Source organism: Oncorhynchus tshawytscha, linkage group LG05 (genome assembly GCF_018296145.1).
Source record: "Oncorhynchus tshawytscha isolate Ot180627B linkage group LG05, Otsh_v2.0, whole genome shotgun sequence".
In the NCBI taxonomy this organism is placed as follows: Eukaryota; Metazoa; Chordata; class Actinopteri; order Salmoniformes; family Salmonidae; genus Oncorhynchus; species Oncorhynchus tshawytscha.
The window spans coordinates 5,528,293-5,548,201 of NC_056433.1; the positions used below are offsets into that span (position 1 = coordinate 5,528,293).

The window sequence follows — 19,909 nt, forward strand, 5'->3', positions numbered from 1 at the left end:
ATAGATAGATAGATAGATAGATAGATAGATAGATAGATAGATAGATAGATAGATAGATAGATAGATAGATAGATAGATAGATAGATAGATAGATAGATAGATAGATAGATAGATAGATAGATAGATAGATAGATAGATAGATAGATAGATAGATAGATAGATAGACAGACAGACAGACAGACAGACAGACAGACAGACAGACAGACAGACAGACAGACAGACAGACAGACAGACAGACAGACAGACAGACAGACAGACAGACAGACAGACAGACAGACAGACAGACAGACAGACAGACAGACAGACAGACAGACAGACAGACAGACAGACAGACAGACAGACAGATAGACAGATAGATAGATAGATAGATAGATAGATAGATAGATAGATAGATAGATAGATACATAGTCTTAACTCAAGCAGCTCTGTCGCATGCTGGGTATGTACATAGTCAATGGTAGGCTTCGAGGGGACTCCTATGGTAGGTACACCTATAGCTCATCTCTTGGTGACCTCAACCCAGACTCTCAGAGCGTTCAGTCAGCCCACTGACACCCCTATCAGATCAAAGCAAAATCACAGTCTACTTGAACAGAGGAATACTCAATCATGAGGCATCAAAGCCAAAGGAACTGAGTAACATTAAGAAATGCTATAAGATATAAGGAATGCAGTTTGGAAACCTACCAAAAAACAATTAGGCAACTACAAATTCAATCCCTTTTAGACAATTTCCTGGGTAAAACGTTCCACTGTAATAGTGAAGGTGTAAACTTGGCAGTAGAAAATCTTAACAGTTTTTTGACCTCTCAGCTTCCCTATCAAATCTAAAAAATCTCAAGTAGAAAACTGAAGAAAATGGACAACAATGACAAATGGTTTAATGAAGAATGCTAAAACCTATGAAAGAAATTGAGAAACAAAAACTAGTTCAAACTAAAAACTAAAACAATACAGAAACCCAGAAAATCTGAGTCTACACCTTCACTATGATGAATCACTAAAACAATACAGAAACCCCTGAGAAAACCTGAATCACTAAAACAATACAGAAATACAGAAAACCTGACACCTTCACTATGGTGAATCACTAAAACAATACAGAAACCCAGAAAACCTGAGTCTACACCTTCACTATGGTGAATCACTAAAACAATACAGAAACCCAGAAAATCTGAGTCTACACCTTCACTATGGTGAATCACTAAAACAATACAGAAATACACCACAGAAAACCTGACAGAAAACTAAAACAATAAGGAACAGCATGTCAGAAATCAGCTCAATGTAACTGAAGAATCCATAGAATCTACTCACTTCTGGGAAAATTGGAAAACACTAAACAAACAAGAACACAAAGAATTATCTATCCAAAATGGAGATGTATGGGTAAACCACTTCTCCGATCTTTTTGGCTCTATAACAAAGAATAAAGAGCAAAAACATATGCAGGATCAAATACAAATCTTAGAATCAACTATTAAAGACTACCAGAACCCACTGGATTCTCCAATTACCTTCAATGAGCTACAGAACAAAATAAAAACCCTCCAACCCAAAAAGGCATGTGGTGTTGATGGTGCCCTTAATGCAATGGTCAAATATACGGACAACAAATTCCAATTGGCTATACTAAAACTCTTTATATCATCCTTAGCTCTGGCATCTTCCTCAATATTTGGAACCAAGGACTGATCACCCCAATCCACAAAAGTGGAGACAAATTTGACCCCAATAACTACCGTGGGATATGCCTCAACAGCAACCTTAGGAAAATCCTCTGTATTATCATTAACAGCAGACTCGTACATTTCCTCAATGAAAACAATGTACTGAGCAAATGTCAAAATGGCTTTTTACCAAATTACCATACGACAGACCACGTATTCACCCTGCACAGCCTAACTGACAAACAAACAAACCAAAACAAAGGCAAAGTCTTCTCATGCTTTGTTGATTTCAAAAAAGCCTTCGACTCAATTTGGCATGAGGGTCTAATATACAAATTGATGGAAAGTGGTGTTGGGGGTAAAACATACGACATTATAAAATCCATGTACACAAACAACAAGTGTGAGATTAAAATTGGCAAAAAAAACACGTTTCTTCACACAGGGTCGTGGGGTGAGTCAGGGATGCCGCTTAAGCCCCACCCTCTTCAACATATATATCAATGAACTGGCACGGGCACTAGAAAAGTCTGCAGCACCTGGCCTCACCCTACTAGAATCTGAAGTCAAATGTCTACAGTTTGCTGATGATCTGGTGCTTCGGTCACCAACCAAGGAGGGCCTACAGCAGCACCGAGATATTCTGCACAGATTTTGCCAGACCTGGGCCCTGACAGTAATTCTCAGTAAGACCAAAATAATGGTGTTCCAAAAAAGGTCCAGTCGCCAGGACCACATATACTAATTCCATCTAGACACCATTGCCCTAGAGCACACAAAAAAACTATACATAGCTTGGCCTAAACATCAGCGCAACAGGTAACTTCCACAAAGCTGTGAACGATCTGAGAGACAAGGCAAGAAGGGCCTTCTTTGCCATCAAAAGGAACATAAAATTCAACATACCAATTAGGATCTGGCTAAAAAATACTTTAATCAGTCATAGAGCACATTGCCCTTTATGGTTGTGAGGTCTGCGGTCCGCTCACCAACCAAGATTTCACAAAATGGGACAAACACCATATTGAGACTGCATGCAGAATTCTACAAAAATATCCTCAGTGTACAACGTAGAACACCAAATAATGCATGCCGATACCCACCAATCATCAAAATCCAGAAAAGAGCCATTAAATTCTACAACCACCTAAAAGGAAGCGATTCCCAAACCTTCCATAACAAAGCCATCACCTACAGAGAGATGAACCTGGAGAAGAGTTCCCTAAGCAAGCTGGTCCTGGGGCTCTGTTCACAAACACAAACACACCACACAGAGCCCCAGGACAGCAGCACAATTAGACCCAACCAAATCATGAGAAAACAAAAAGATAATTACTTGACACATTGGAAAGAAATAACAAAAAAACAGAGCAAACTAGAATGCTATTTGGCCCTAAACAGAGAGTATACAGTGGAAGAATACCTGACCACTGTGACTGACCCAAACTTAAAGAAAGCTTTGATTATGTACAGACTCAGTGAGCATAGCCTTGCTATTGAGAAAGGCCACCGTAGGCAGACCTGGCTCTCAAGAGAAGACAGGCTATGTGCTCACTGCCCACAAAATGAGTTGGAAACTGAGCTGTACTTCCTAACCTCCTGCCCAATGTAAGACCATATTAGAGAGACATATTTCCCTCAGATTACACAGATCCATAAAGAATTCGAAAACAAATCCAATTTTGATAAACTCCCATATCTACTGGGTGAAATTCCACAGTGTGCCATCACAGCAGCAAGATTTGTGACCTGTTGCCACAAGAAAAGGGCAACCAGGGCAACAAACACCATTGTAAATACAACCCATATTTATTTTCCCTTGTGCACCCTTAACCATTTGTACATCGTTGCAACACTGTATATATACGTAATATGACATTTGTAATGTCTTTATTGTTTTGAAACTTCTGTATGTGTAATGTTTACTGTTCATTTTTATGGTTTATTTCACTTTGTATATTATCTACCTCACTTGTTTAGGCAATGTTAACACATGTTTCCCATGCCAATAAAGCCCCTTGAATTAAATTGAATAGATAGATACGATAGATAGATAGATACCATAGATACCATAGATACATAGAGGATACATAGAGTCCATAATAAAGCGCCTATAAAATCATATCTATCTATTATAATTTGGGGGTGGGGGTGCTTATATTTGTCAAGTGTTTTGGCATATCTAAACTCTCCTTGAAACACCTGCAGTGGAGTGGGATCACAGCCCAGGTCACCCTTGTACAGCAATTATGTTTAGTGCCTTGCTCAAGGTCACAGTCGGCTCCGGTATTCAAACTAGCAACCTTCCAGTTATTGGCCCAATGATCTAACCTCGAGGCTACCTGCCACCCTTTATCTAGCTAGGCCTGTATTGGCCTCATTTGAAACTGTATTTTATCACTCTTTTGACAGTAGCTACGTGGTCCTACCAGTTAACTGAAGAATTCATTAACCATGTTTGGTGAAAAGTAGCATTTCATTTGATTACGTAATGACCTAACAAACCAGAGAGTACAGTAAGTGGTTAATCCTCAACAGCATTACACAACAGGACGTATCACATTCACAGTCACTGGGTATCCTGAAGATCCCCAAAGCTATTATTTTGTTGTCAGCCGCAGCTCAGGGATTACCCAATTAGGATTGATGGAGCTGTCCGGTTTCCAGGGAAACCTCCACTTCCGGATCCCCTAGAGAAGACCCAGCACTCCAGTCGGGCCCGCTAAGAGCAGAGGCAGTCACTGAGTGAACACTAATCATTAGACAGGTAAAGCTGTGTCTCCCACTGGTGTTATGGCTGTACGTCAATTCACCCCTCTGAATTTGTCACTCTCACTGCCACTATTCTGAATTGCCATTACCCCTATGTTTGATGGTATTTAACCTCTATTTATCCAGGTTAGTCTCGCTGATTAAGATCAGATCTATTTCACCACAAGAGAGGTATGCTATTCTGCTGCCAAAATTCCCTAAATGAAATTGCAGTGACCTTCCATTTCTACGAGAGCCATAGATAAAGCTACTTGCCAGCCTCTGTAGAGCCATACAGTAGATAAAGCTACTGACCTGCCTCTATAGAGACATAGATAAAGCTACTGACCTGCCTCTGTAGAGCCATAGATAAAGCTACTGACCTGCCTCTGTAGAGCCATAGATTAAGCTATTGATCTGCCTATAGAGCCATAGATAAAGACCTGCCTCTATAGAGCCATGACCTGCCTCTATAGAGCCATAGATAAAGCTACTGACCTGCCTCTATAGAGCCATAGATAAAGCTACTGACCTGCCTCTATAGAGCCATAAAGCTACTGATCTGCCTCTATAGAGCAATAAAGCTACTGATCTGCCTCTATAGAGCAATAAGGATACTGACCTGCCTCTATAGAGCCATAAACCTACTGACCTGCCTCTATAGAGACAGTATATAGCTCTGGTTTTCAACCTGGGAGTGATGAGGGTAATAGAGCACTTATGACCTGTTACGACCTGCTATGACCAGATACGAGCTGTTATGACCTCTCTAATGCCTTGGTCCTGTGACAAATGTCATTATCAGAGCCAGAGGTTGAGGATTATGACACCTCTCACTAGGAGTGGATGGCGGGATGACGTCAATCGTGTTTCCACACCTTCTAGGTAATGGCCCTCCCTACCTGAGACCGTGTCGGTGACCTTTATTGCAGGAGCTCCTATACAAACAAACTACAACTGGAGAGACTCTAGACATTGATACTGCGTGTCACTCAGGATGAAGCAATAGTGCTGTGGATACTGTACATAATACACTTCAACAGCAGAAACCAGACTGGTCATGCGTGGTAATTGCATTGTGACTTCCTGAAAAATGTTTATTTTTATCCAGCCCCCTATATATGAATGTTAACAGAGGTCCAAATGGGTCTGCTTTCTTGTCTGTCTCAAATATGATGTTGTCATCATCTCCTATGAAAGCATGTATGAGAAATATGGTTCATTCATAGGAAATATTGACACGTGACGCAAATCCCATATTGTCATTATACATTTATATATGAGACATTACCAACTGTGACCTGTGGTGGGTTGTTTTCTTAGTGCGTGAATCTATTTAAGATAATCCTCAAACAGACATACGGACACAGGAAGAGAGGCTGAGGCAACTGCTATTGGATTTCTGACGAATTCATCCATGTCCTGACTCCTGGGAGTTGAGAGGAGCCAAACGATGAGGATGGGGCTACCATGAAGATGGTGCAGAACCAAACGATGAGGATGGGGCTTCCATGAAGATGGTGCAGAACCAAATGATGAGGATGGGGCTACCGTGAAGATGGTGCAGAATCAAATGATGAGGATGGGGCTACCATGAAGATGGTGCAGAACCAAATGATGAGGATGGGGCTACCATGAAGATGGTGGGGCAGATGGTGCAGAACCAAATGATGAGGATGGGGCTACCATGAAGATGGTGCAGAACCAAACCGTGAAGATGAGGGATGGGGCTACCATGAAGATGGTGCAGAACCAAACGATGAGGATGGGGCTACCATGAAGATGGTGCGGAACCAAACGATGAGGATGGGGCTACCATGAAGATGGAGAGGAGCCAAACGATGAGGATGGGGCTACCATGAAGATGGAGAGGAGCCAAACGATGAGGATGTGGCTACCGTGAAGATGGAGCGGAGCCAAACGATGAGGATGGGGCTACCGTGAAGATGGAGAGGAGCCAAACAATGAGGATGGGGAGATGGAGAGGAGCCAAACGATGAGGATGGGGAGATGGAGCTGAACCAAACGATGAGGATGGGGAGATGGAGCTGAACCAAACGATGAGGATGGGGAGATGGAGCTGGAGCCAAACGATGAGGATGGGGAGATGGAGCTGAACCAAACGATGAGGATGGGGAGATGGAGCTGAACCAAACGGGGAGATGAGGATGGGGAGATGGAGCGGAGCCAAACGATGAGGATGGGGAGATGGAGCGGAGCCAAACGGAGATGCTTGTTGGCACAAATACGAATTCAGTTCTCCCTCTCATCACTGCACTCTCTCTCTCTTCTTAACTCTCTCTCTCTTCTTTACTCCCTCTCTCTTTCTCTCCCTTCTTCTCCCTCTCTCTTCTCTTCCCTACCCCTCTTTCTATCTCTCTCTACTCCACCCTCTCTCTTCTCTTCCCTACCCCTCTTTCTATCTCTCTCTACTTCCCCCCTCTCTACCTCCCCTCTCTGTCTTATCCTTATCCCCCTCCACACCCCCTCTCCCTCCTTTTATTTTGTTCCTTTTTTTCTCAGGCAGACGCTACTGCCTGCTTCCTCCCCTGGGTTGCAGCATCGACGCAGGTTGGCGTCAGAGAGGTCTAATTTTACTGCTGTTGATGCTGATGCTAAAAGAAGTGACGAGCACCTGCTATTACTGCCGACGCTCCTTCTCCTCGGGGCTGGCAAGGCATATTAATAGAGTGATGAATGACACACTGATGGAGCTGAAGACAAGGCATATTAATAGAGTAATGAATAACACACTGATGGAGCTGAAGACAAGGCATATTAATAGAGTAATGAATAACACACTGATGGAGCTGAAGACAAGGCATATTAATAGAGTGATGAATAACACACTGTTGGAGCTGAAGACAAGGCATATTAATAGAGTGATGAATAGCACACTGATGGTGCTGAGAGCAAGGCATATTAACAGAGTGATGAATAACACACTGATGGAGCTGAGAGCAAGGCATATTAACAGAGTGATGAATAACACACTGATGGAGCTGAGAGCAAGGCATATTAACAGAGTGATGAATAACACACTGATGGAGCTAAAGACAAGGCATATTAATAGAGTGATGAATAACACACTGATGGAGCTGAAGGCAAGGCATATTAATAGAGTGATGAATAACACACTGATGGGGCACTGAGCACTTACGACATGAAGAGGATTGGGCCAATAGGTCTAGTCTCTCATACTCCAAAACAAGGATGCTTGTGATTGAACCTGAGGAGTTCTATCAAGAGATTTGAGCAGATATGCACTATCACGGCTAGAGAGGAAACTATAGCATCAATATTGGTGCAGGGTTAGCGGGTAGCCTATAGCATCAATATTGGTGCAGGGTTAGCAGGTAGCCTATGTCATCAATATTGGTGCAGGGTTACAGGGTAGCCTATAGCATCAATATTGGTGCAGGGTTAGCGGGTAGCCTGTAGCATCAATATTGGTGCAGGGTTACAGGGTAGCCTATAGCATCAATATTGGTGTAGGGTTAGCAGGTAGCCTATGTCATCAATATTGGTGCAGGGTTACAGGGTAGCCTATAGCATCAATATTGGTGCAGGGTTAGCAGGTAGCCTGTAGCATCAATATTGGTGCAGGGTTACAGGGTAGCCTATAGCATCAATATTGGTGTAGGGTTAGCGGGTAGCCTATAGCATCAATATTGGTACAGAGTTACAGGGTAGCCTATAGCATCAATATTGGTGCAGGGTTAGCAGGTAGCCTATAGCATCAATATTGGTGCAGGGTTAGCGGGTAGCCTGTAGCATCCATATTGGTGTAGGGTTAGCGGGTAGCCTATAGCATCATTATTGGTGCAGGGTTAGCGGGTAGCCTATAGCATCAATATTGGTGTAGGGTTAGCAGGTAGCCTATAGCATCAATGTTGGTGCAGGGTTAGCGGGTAGCCTATAGCATCAATATTGGTGCAGGGTTAGCAGGTAGCCTATAGAATCATATTGGTGCAGGGTTAGCGGGTAGCCTATAGAATCAATATTGGTGGGTTAGCAGCCTATAGCATCAATGTTACAGGGTAGCCTATAGCATCAATGTTGGTACAGGGTTAGCAGGTAGCCTATAGAATCAATATTGGTGCGGGGTTAGCGGGTAGCCTATAGAATCAATGTTGGTGCAGGGTTAGCGGGTAGCCTATAGCATCAATATTGGTGCAGGGTTAGCAGGTAGCCTATAGCATCAATGTTGGTACAGGGTTACAGGGTAGCCTATAGCATCAATATTGGTGCAGGGTTACAGGGTAGCCTATACCATCAATATTGGTGCAGGGTTAGCGGGTAGCCTATACCATCAATATTGGTGCAAGGTTAGCGGGTAGCCTGTATCATCAATATTGGTGTAGGGTGAGCGGGTAGCCTATAGCATCAATATTGGTACAGGGTTAGCAGGTAGACTGTAGCCTCAATATTGGTGCAGGGTTACAGGGTAGCCTGTAGCATCAATATTGGTGTAGGGTTAGCGGGTAGCCTATAGCATCAATATTGGTGCAGGGTTACAGGGTAGCCTATAGCATCAATGTTGGTACAGGGTTAGCAGGTAGCCTATAGCATCAATATTGGTGCAGGGTTATTGGTGTAGGGTTAGCAGGTAGCCTATAGCATCAATATTGGTGCAGGGTTAGCGGGTAGCCTATAGCATCAATATTGGTACAGGGTTAGCAGGTAGACTGTAGCCTCAATATTGGTGCAGGGTTACAGGGTAGCATATAGCATCGGTGTTGCAATCTACTGCAAAGATAGCCTGCAGAGTTCTGTCCTACTTACTATCCAGGTCTGTACCCAAACAATTTGAACTTCTACTTTTAAAAATCCACCTCTCTAAAAACAAGTCTCTCACCGTTGCCACCTGCTATAGACCACCCTCTGCCCCCAGCTGTGCTCTGGACACCATATGTGAACTGATTGCCCCCCATCTATCTTCAGAGCTCGTGCTGCTAGACGACCTAAACTGGAACATGCTTAACACCCCGGCCATCCTACAATCTAAGCTTGATGCCCTCAATCTCACACAAATTATCAATGAACCTACCAGGTACCACCCCAAAGCCGTAAACACGGGCACCCTCATAGATATCATCCTAACCAATTTGCCCTCTAAATACACCTCTGCTGTTTTCAACCAAGATCTCAGCGACCACTGCCTCATTGCCTTCATCCGTAATGGGTCAGCGGTCAAACGACCTGCACTCATCACTGTAAAACGCTCCCTAAAACACTTCAGCGAACAGGCCTTTCTAATCGACCTGGCCAGAGTATCCTGGAAGGATATTGATCTCATCCCGTCAGTAGAGGATGCCTGGTTATTTTAAAAAATGCCTTCCTAACCATCTTAAATAAACATGCCCCACTCAAGAAATTTAGAACCAGGAACAGATATTGACCTTGGTTCTCTCCAGACCTGACTGCCCTTAACCAACACAAAAACATCCTATGGCGTTCTGCATTAGCATCAAACAGCCCCCGTGATATGCAACTTTTCAGGGAAGCTAGAAACCAATATACACAGGCAGTTAGAAAAGCCAAGGCTAGTTTTTTCAAGCAGAAATTTGCTTCCTGCAACACAAACTCAAAAAAGTTCTGGGACACTGTAAAGTCCATAGAGAATAAGAACACCTCTTCCCAGCTGCCCACTGCAGTGAAGATAGGAAACACTGTCACCACTGATAAATCCACCATAATTGAGAATTTCAATAAGCATTTTTCTACGGCTGGCCATGCTTTCCACCTGGCTACCCCTACCCCGGTCAACAGCACTGCACCCCCTACAGCAACTCGCCCAAGCCTTCCCCATTTCTCCTTCTCCCAAATCCAGTCAGCTGATGTTCTGAAAGAGCTGCAAAATCTGGACCCCTACAAATCAGCCGGGCTAGACAATCTGGACCCTTTCTTTCTAAAATTATCTGCCGAAATTGTTGCCACCCCTATTACTAGCCTGTTCAACCTCTCTTTCGTGTCATCTGAAATTCCCAAAGATTGGAAAGCAGCTGCGGTCATCCACCTCTTCAAAGGGGGGGACACTCTTGACCCAAACTGCTACAGACCTATATCTATCCTACCCTGCCTTTCTAAGGTCTTCGAAAGCCAAGTCAACAAACAGATTACCGACCATTTCGAATCCCACCGCACCTTCTCGCTATGCAATCTGGTTTCAGAGCTGGTCATGGGTGCACCTCAGCCACGCTCAAGGTCCTAAACGATATCTTAACCTCCATCGATAAGAAACAATACTGTGCAGCTGTATTCATTGATCTGGCCAAGGCTTTCGACTCTGTCAATCACCACATCCTCATTGGCAGACTCGACAGCCTTGGTTTCTCAAATGATTGTCTCGCCTGGTTCACCAACTACTTATCTGATAGAGTTCAGTGTGTCAAATCGGAGGGTCTGTTGTCCGGGCCCTGGCAGTCTCTATGGGGGTGCCACAGGGTTCAATTCTTGGACCGACTCTCTTCTCTGTATATGTCAATGATGTCGCTCTTGCTGCTGGTGAGTCTCTGATCCACCTCTACGCAGACGACACCATTCTGTATACTTCCGGCCCTTCTTTGGACACTGTGTTAACAACCCTCCAGGCAAGCTTCAATGCCATTACAACTCTCCTTCCGTGGCCTCCAACTGCTCTTAAATACAAGTAAAACTAAATGCATGCTCTTCAACCGATCGCTGCCTGCACCTGCCCGCCTGTCCAACATCATTACTCTGGACGGCTCTGACTTAGAATATGTGGACAACTACAAATACCTAGGTGTCTGGTTAGACTGTAAACTCTCCTTCCAAACTCACATCAAACATCTCCAATCCAAAGTTAAATCTAGAATTGGCTTCCTATTTCGCAACAAAGCATCCTTCACTCGTGCTGCCAAACATACCCTTGTAAAACTGACCATCCTACCAATCCTCAACTTCGGCGATGTCATTTACAAAATAGCCTCCAATACCCTACTCAATAAATTGGATGCATCACAGTGCCATCCATTTTGTCACCAAAGCCCCATATACTACCCACCCCTGCGACCTGTACGCTCTCGTTGGCTGGCCCTCGCTTCACACTCGTCGCCAAACCCACTGGCTCCAGGTCATCTACAAGACCCTGCTAGGTAAAGTCCCCCCTTATCTCAGCTCGCTGGTCACCATAGCAGCACCCACCTGTAGCACGCGCTCCAGCAGGTATATCTCTGTGGTCACCCCCAAAACCAATTCTTCATTTGGCCGCCTCTCCTTCCAGTTCCCTGCTGCCAATGACTGGAACGAACTACAAAAATCTCTGAAACTGGAAACACTTATCTCCCTCACTAGCTTTAAGCACCAGTTGTCAGAGCAGCTCACAGATTACTGCACCTGTACATAGCCCATCTATAATTTAGCCCAAACAACTACCTCTTTCCCTACTGTATTTATTTATTTATTTTGCTCCTTTGCACCCCATTATTTTTATTTCTACTTTGCACATTCTTTCACTGCAAATCTACCAGTGTTTTACTTGCTATATTGTATTTACTTCGCCACCTTGGCCTTTTTTTTTGCCTTTACCTCCCTTATCTCACCTCATTTGCTCACATCGTATATAGACTTGTTTCCACTGTATTATTGACTGTATGTTTGTTTTACTCCATGTGTAACTCTGTGTTGTTGTATGTGTCGATCTGCTTTGCTTTATCTTGGCCAGGTCGCAATTGTAAATGAGAACTTGTTCTCAACTTGCCTACCTGGTTAAATAAAGGTGAAATAAATCAAATAAATAAAAAATATTGGTGCAGTTTAACCCTTAACAGTTGGATCAATCATTAAACTTCTCTGAGAGAGTTTTGGAGTGTGGTTCTTTGGAAGAATACACAATAAGGAGATAGAGATCAGGTGAAGCAATAAAGAACCACTGTGAAACATATGTCTTTGTAACTATTGCACAAAAGGGTGCGTCTATGACAGAACAGTCAGTGAGAGCAGTACATTGCGTCTTTTAGTGTGTGATTGCCGACTTCCTCTTACCGACCCGCCCTCCTCTACGTTCACTAGAGCACGCACAAAAGCATTTCCTGAGTCACAGTCATTGAGCAAACTGCCTCCGTTTAAGTATATACAAGGGAAATATAGGGGACATAGGAAATGAGCGAATGGGTTTGAATAGATGGCTGGTGCTGGGGTAGGAAGGAGGTGGATGAGAGTACATCAGTACATGAGAGTAAAATGATACGCTGCAGTGACAGAGATGTGTGATATATAGGCCCTCTGGCCCTCAATTCATAATCTGGCCCTCAATTCATAATCTGGCCCTCAATTCATAATCTGGCCTATCATGGCCACCTAATCATCCCCAGCTTCCAATTGTCTCATTCATCCCCTCTCTTCCTGCTGTAAACGAGAATATGTGCTCAGTCAATTTACCTGGTAAAATAAGGGTGAATAATAAATAAATCCCACCCGACTCTTCCTCTTTTATGGCCTGTGGATCATGATATGGGATTCACATTTACATCATTCTTATACGTGCCATGCTCAAAGGCACACTGGTAGATGTTTTATCTAGTCGGCTCATGGGATTCAAACCAGTCTACCTTTCGGTTACTTACTCAACACTCTTAATCGCTAGGCTACCTGGCACCTGTAATGATAGGGTTGCTAGGCTACCTGGCACCTGTAATGATAGGGTCGCTAGGCTACCTGGCACCTGTAATGATAGGGTCGCTAGGCTACCTGTAATGATAGGGTCGCTAGGCTACCTGTAATGATAGGGTCGCTAGGCTACCTGGCACCTGTAATGATAGGGTCGCTAGGCTACCTGTAATGATAGGGTTGCTAGGCTACTTGGCACCTGTAATGATAGGGTCGCTAGGCTACCTGCCACCTGTAGTGATAGGGTTGCAAGGCTACCTGCCACCTGTAGTGATAGGGTCGCTAGGCTACCTGGCACCTGTAGTGATAGGGTCGCTAGGCTACCTGCCACCTGTAATGATAGGGTCGCTAGGCTACCTGCCACCTGTAGTGATAGGGTCGCTAGGCTACCTGTAATGATAGGGTCGCTAGGCTACCTGGCACCTGTAATGATAGGGTCGCTAGGCTACCTGTAATGATAGGGTTGCTAGGCTACTTGGCACCTGTAATGATAGGGTCGCTAGGCTACCTGCCACCTGTAGTGATAGGGTCGCAAGGCTACCTGCCACCTGTAGTGATAGGGTCGCTAGGCTACCTGGCACCTGTAGTGATAGGGTCGCTAGGCTACCTGGCACCTGTAGTGATAGGGTCGCTAGGCTACCTGCCACCTGTAATGACAGGGACTGGCGCCACAGAATGGACTCCAAAGTCAAGTATAGCATTATCAACCTCCTACTCATCATGGGACCGACCAGGGTTGGGGTCAGTTGCATTTAAATTCCAGTCAATTCAGGATGTGCACTGAAAGTCCAATTCTCTTCTATGCTTTTCAATTGGGAAAAGTGGAATTTGATTTACTTTCTGAATTGACTGACTGGAATTTAAATTCATTTGACCCCAACCCTGGTACAGACTTCCTAGGGGCAATCTGAGCTTGCAACTTTGCTGTCCTAGTCCGTTTTCTTCTGGCTTTTGTTCATTTAGTTTAGTTTGTTTTATAAATGCTTGAGTAACTCTCTGCTGTTCCTAGTTTGCCATTTGAATGAAGAGACATTCTCTTCAGTGTGACCAGACTGTGTGGCCTGCATACCTTAATAAGACCAGCATCAGAGGAAACTAGAGTAGGTTTGTGGGGTGTATGAATAATTCAATAAAACATAGCTTTGCTCTTAAATCGGAAGTCTTCTTACTCAGACCATCACTCTAGTTCACTGTTATATCTGCCTGTGGCCCTACTTTGTCCATTATGCCCAGACTAGTAGACATAGTGTAGAGGTTTCTGCTTTCAAATACAGCATTTCAAATATAGACCAACAGCAGCCCCATTTTCTTGAGAACTTTTCTTCTCTTGTTCAAATGTTAGACCAGGGCTCTCCAACCCTGTTCCTGGAGAGCTTACTGTCCTGTAGGTTTATACCAGGGCTCTCCAACCCTGTTCCTGGAGTGCTACTGTCCTGTAGGTTTATACCAGGGCTCTCCAACCCTGTTCCTGGAGAGATACTGTCCTGTAGGTTTATACCAGGGATCTCCAACCCTGTTCCTGGAGAGCTACTGTCCTGTAGGTTTATACCAGGGCTCTCCAACCCTGTTCCTGGAGAGCTACTGTCCTGTAGGTTTATACCAGGGCTGTCCAACCCTGTTCCTGGAGAGCTACTGTCCTGTAGGTTTATACCAGGGCTTTGTTCCTGGAGAGATACTGTCCTGTAGGTTTATACCAGGGCTCTCCAACCCTGTTCCTGGAGAGCTACTGTCCTGTAGGTTTATACCAGGGCTCTCCAACCCTGTTCCTGGAGAGCTACTGTCCTGTAGGTTTATACCAGGGCTCTCCAACCCTGTTCCTGGAGAGCTACTGTCCTGTAGGTTTATACTCTCCAACCCTGTTCCTGGAGGCTTACTGTCCTGTAGGTTTATACCAGGGCTCTCCAACCCTGTTCCTGGAGAGTTACTGTCCTGTAGGTTTATACCAGGGATCTCCAACCCTGTTCCTGGAGAGCTTACTGTCCTGTAGGTTTATACCAGGGCTCTCCAACCCTGTTCCTGGAGAGCTACTGTCCTGTAGGTTTATACCAGGGCTCTCCAACTTGTTCCTGGAGAGCTACTGTCCTGTAGGTTTATACCAGGGATCTCCAACCCTGTTCCTGGAGAGATACCCTGTAGGTTTATACCAGGGATCTTCCCCTGTTCCTGGAGAGCTACTGTCCTGTAGGTTTATACCAGGGCTCTCCAACCCTGTTCCTGGAGAGCTACTGTCCTGTAGGTTTATACCAGGGCTCTCCAACCCTGTTCCTGGAGAGCTACTGTCCTGTAGGTTTATACCAGGGCTCTCCAACCCTGTTCCCAGAAAGCTACTGTCCTGTAGGTTTACACCAGGTCTCTCCAACCCTGTTCTGAGGTGTTCCTCATATTTGTCCTGTTTACAAAAAATTAAATGCATATTACCAAGAAACCATTTCAGGCTATCAATCAAATTAGAGTAGCTAGACTGTCTGACTATCTTAGCAGGCAATAACTAAACGTAATGAAATTCCTTTCAATCTTTTACCCAGATTTTAGCAGAGATGCAGAGAAGCATATTTTGTTTTTTTAATAAAGAACCACAAGTCAGGATACAGACAGCTCAAAAGGTGTGCTTAGATATGTAATAATATATATATATATATATATAGCATTAAGAATAATGATTATGACTCTAGATTGCAGGAAAAAGCTGTTTCAAGTGTTTGAAAAATGCTACATTCTCCAATTTACTTAACGGGGAATACCTCCCTGGACCCACTTCCAGCCATTCTCACATAACTTGCGCCCCCTCTGATCTTTATGCAACATTATATAAATCCCTTTTAGAGGGTCAGAAATAGACCTAAACATTCTGCAGGTGGACTTAAACAAAAATCCAGTCGTTTGATCATGCGAAAGCTGTAGCTGTTGCTCTAATATTATCCGACATGGCACGTTGTGTTCCTGACTGGGACGTATAGATCTGTTACAGTAGTAGGCTAGGCTGTAGCTATATAAAGCAGACGTGCATCTAGTCCTACTGACTGTAGCCTAAAGCATGAGCTTCATAAATGAGTGAAGAAATATTAGAAAATAGACCATCTTCATTATTTAGCTGGATTCCTAATAAATTACCTCCACATGCGGTTTGCTGTAAACATAAATCTCTTGCCTAGAGGCGCTATTATCCCTAGTAGCCGAACGCATGATCGAAGATGTCAATATTCACCATTTTAGAGACAAAGTTGCTCGAGGAAACAGATTGTAAAGTGCAAAATAATTGATTGCCAATTCGATTGAACTTCAACACGCAAAAATATGTTCCAGAAATCATTTCTAGCTGGGTAGGTTGAGGCAGCAATATCTATATTTGGGCACGGAAAAGAACGTCACAGCGACCGCGTTCGGTGTCAAGTTAAATAAAAAAGAACGTTTAAGCACGCACAGACGTCAGAGCGCTCTGACGTGGAGTCAACCTTGGCAACAGAGCCATGGAACAATAAACAGCGCACGGAGAGGTGCAGACCACTACGTTATTAATAATGACCCAATTTTAGACAATTGTGTAACTGCCCCCTATAGAAAACTCATTCACTTTCATAGTCTATATAAAGTGTAATTAGTTATACATTTCAGTGCAAAAACTGATGATTTGTCTGTGTGTATTTTTTAAATTATAGGTAGACGTGAATAAATAATTTAATAATATTTTATTCGTTCAACAGTTTATTTTTTTTAAACATTTTACAAAGGTTGTCCTTTGTAGTATAAAAATAATTTGAAATTTCACAAAAGAAAAACGTTTTCACAGAAAACTTTCATACTAGGAGAGACCAACCAGACATGGCTAGACAAGCACATGATTATTATTAAATATCACAAACATACAAGAAGCTCACATTCCATCAACCAGAAAACAAACAGGTCAAGATAACTATTGCTCTGAACACAGAAACAACTGTTATCTAGCACCATAAAAAACAACTATTTTGTAAACCCAAACTATTGGTTTTATTAGTTAAACATGCTTTAATCAGCTACATAGTCAAAAGAGGCAAGTAATAGCCTATTATAGTCCATACAAAACAAATATATTTTGCTTCCTGGTTGTGTGAGTCCAAGTCCATATCTCTGCGATCATTCTGCAGTCACCACAGACTGGTACTGTACATGGGGGAAGTGCTAAATGTGCTCTAGAGGAAATGGTGTTGTGTGGAAGAATGTGCCTTCCCCCAAGCGCACTACTTTAGACCAGAGCCCTATGGGACAAAAAAAGCAATTAACTAGGTCATAGGGTGTCATTTGGGACACAGCTATAGTTTTCCTGCTCACAGGGCTAGGAGTATAGGGGAGCTGAGGGACTAGGGTTCTCCTGCTCACAGGGCTAGGAGTGTAGTCAGAGCTGAGGGACTAGGGTTCTCCTGCTCACAGGGCTAGGAGTGTAGTCAGAGCTGAGGGACTAGGGTTCTCCTGCTCACAGGGCTAGGAGTGTAGTCAGAGCTGAGGGACTAGGGTTCTCCTGCTCACAGGGCTAGGAGTGTAGGGGAGCTGAGGGAGTCAGAGGATTGATCGTTGCTGCTGCTCCCTCTCTGTTGGGCTACGCCACAGGTAGGCAACGCCTCCGCCTCTGGATAGCTGAAGACGAAGGAAGATGTGTACGTGGTGCAGGCTGGGGTGCAGGTGACCACAGGGGTGCACAGGGGCTCAAAGTCATTATTGGCTGTGCTGTAGAGAGGCTCCCAGTCCTGGGTGTACAGGGAGCTGGTAAGGTCTACATCGGGCACCGACCGGGCTGTCTCCATCTCCGTCTTGACGAGGAGAGACAGGGACTCCTCCAGGCAGGCTGTGTCCAGGTCGGCCATCTTGACGTCGGAGACGGTGGACAGGAGGGGGCTGCTGGAGAAGATTGAGGCTGAGAGGTTGGAGCTGGCGGTCAACGGAATGGAGGTGAGGGGAGTTGCAGAGCAGACGGAGCTGGAGACCATGCTTTGAGGCTGGGGTGGAGACAGCTGGATGGAGACCCCGTAGGAGTGGGAGGGGAAAACAGTGTCCATATCAGAGGGGATCTTGCAGATGGGCTGGTGGGCTGCCAGGATAAACTCCAACTTCTCCTTCTCTTTGAGCAGGTTGGCGATGTCATTCTGGAGAGCGGACTTCTCGTCCTCCAGCTCGTCAGTTTCACCCTGCAGAGTGTCGGTGAGTTCCTTCCTCCTGTTGCGACATTTAGCTGCTGCCTGCTTGTTCCTCTCTCTACGGAAATTCTTCTTCTCCTCCTCCTCAGGAGAAAGCTGTAGAAGAAAAAAATAGAAGAAAATGAATTCCCCACCATCTTTGAATGCAATGTCATCATTAAATCCTACATGCACTGTTCTCCATATTCAAAACCAAATGAATAATTATACAATGCTTCTAGATCAGGTCTAAGATCAGTTAAGATATTTACCTGTTCCATTTTGGCTCTGCGCCCAGAGCTGTGGCCCTTGTTCCTCATGGCGCTAGTGTAGGTTGGGGGGCTGGCACTGTAGGGATGGACTCTGTGAGAAGGGGCCACGGAGGATACGAGCGGCTGGTCCATCCACTGCAGGTCTGGACTGGCAGAGATGGCCGTGACAGTAGGGATGAAGGATCCACTGGACGCTGAAGTCAGGTCTGTGAAGTCCTGTTCCAGAATGAGGAGAGAATTCAGTAGTCAATACAGGAGCATTTCTATCCAGACAGGGTAGGCTACTAGGGTGGGTGGGTGATGCTGCTGAAGCAATGCACCGCATCACGTCCCTTCATGCATATGAATGAAGCCAGTTGGTCGGTCTATTAAAAAGCCATACGGTCTATAAATATCCCTCCTGATGTAAGCTACGACGCAGAACTTTTCACTGGAGTTTCCTCGCTAAATGAATTAACTATAGGAGTATGTTGTCAGTGTTGCAGAGCAGAACCGAGTCTGATGCTTTATTACGCTTCGACAGCTAGGCTACTATAAGGAGACTTCATGCACTGTTATAGCCTAACATGTTATTGTTTATCTAATAGAATTACAGTAAAAAAAAGGATTACTGTAATGTTAATACACTATAGTATCAGTGCTGGACTTGAACTGAAGTAGGTGCTGATGCGGTTTATAAAATTTATCTGCGAGAGTTCCACAATACATTCGAGCTAATATTCTATAAAGGAGTACAGGAGCGTTGAACTCAAACAGTATTACATTTGAGGTGTCGATACTCAGCTCTGGTGAGCTCCTTCCCAAGTCAAGCGCTGACTAGTAGTACAGTTATCAATGACATTGTAACTAAGGAAATATGCCATAATTGATCGATCAACGTACCTGAGATTGCGGAGAGCATATAGTGGAGTAAGATCCGGCAGGAGAGTTGTAGTAAGCCAGGTTGTCGCAAGGAGAAGCGGTACTGCACCGGGAAGAGGAGTCACAATCTGTGTTGAAAGCGGAGTACATTATCGTTTCAGGAGATCACGAAGAAACTCGGCAAAATCCAAAAAGCGTCGGATAAAGTTGTCAAAGTTAAGTGATCCCTTTTGGCAGGTTAGCTGTTGTTGATAGAGATCCTGTGTTGAAGTCTAGTTCGTATCTTTGCGTTCTCTTTTTAGCTGCTAAAAGTTTGACTGCCGACTCTGACAGCTCGCTGGGTTTTTATAGTTTTCCACCCGACTGGCGAGGAAACACTCATGACGTAGACATGGATCGTACCTCCATGAGCAGCACGACATAACAACAGTTTTAAAACATACTAAATATTCATTTTGACACTCGTAACACGTTGCATAGTGTAGAATAGTTCAAATATGTGATTTAACGTGCGTTTGATGTGTGTTTATTGTATAAGATAAAAAATATAAAAGTTGGAACATCGAAGTTACCATTC

The 19,909-nt window shown here is 44.2% G+C and overlaps 1 protein-coding gene across 1 annotated transcript; it reads right to left on the reverse strand.

The window, feature by feature from the left end:
* Positions 1-16,719: 16,719 nt before the first annotated feature.
* LOC112235302 (proto-oncogene c-Fos) lies at positions 16,720-19,662 on the reverse strand. Its single transcript, XM_024403725.2, has 3 exons — positions 19,354-19,662; positions 18,472-18,687; positions 16,720-18,316 (listed from the first exon to the last, which is right to left on the reverse strand). Exons 1-3 carry the CDS (start codon positions 19,480-19,482, stop codon positions 17,552-17,554), a joined length of 1,110 nt encoding a protein of 369 aa, XP_024259493.2. The 5' UTR covers positions 19,483-19,662; the 3' UTR covers positions 16,720-17,551.
* Between the last annotated feature and the right edge of the window lie 247 nt (positions 19,663-19,909).

Excerpts from the sequence above, each read along its gene's own strand:
- LOC112235302 (XM_024403725.2), bottom strand. The coding sequence starts at position 19,482 with ATGTACTCCGCTTTCAACACAGATTGTGACTCCTCTTCCCGGTGCAGT. Across the intron at positions 18,688-19,353 it reads TATGCTCTCCGCAATCTCAG|GACTTCACAGACCTGACTTC; the intron begins GTACGTTGATCG and ends ATTCTGGAACAG. Across the intron at positions 18,317-18,471 it reads GCAGAGCCAAAATGGAACAG|CTTTCTCCTGAGGAGGAGGA; the intron begins GTAAATATCTTA and ends TTTCTTCTACAG.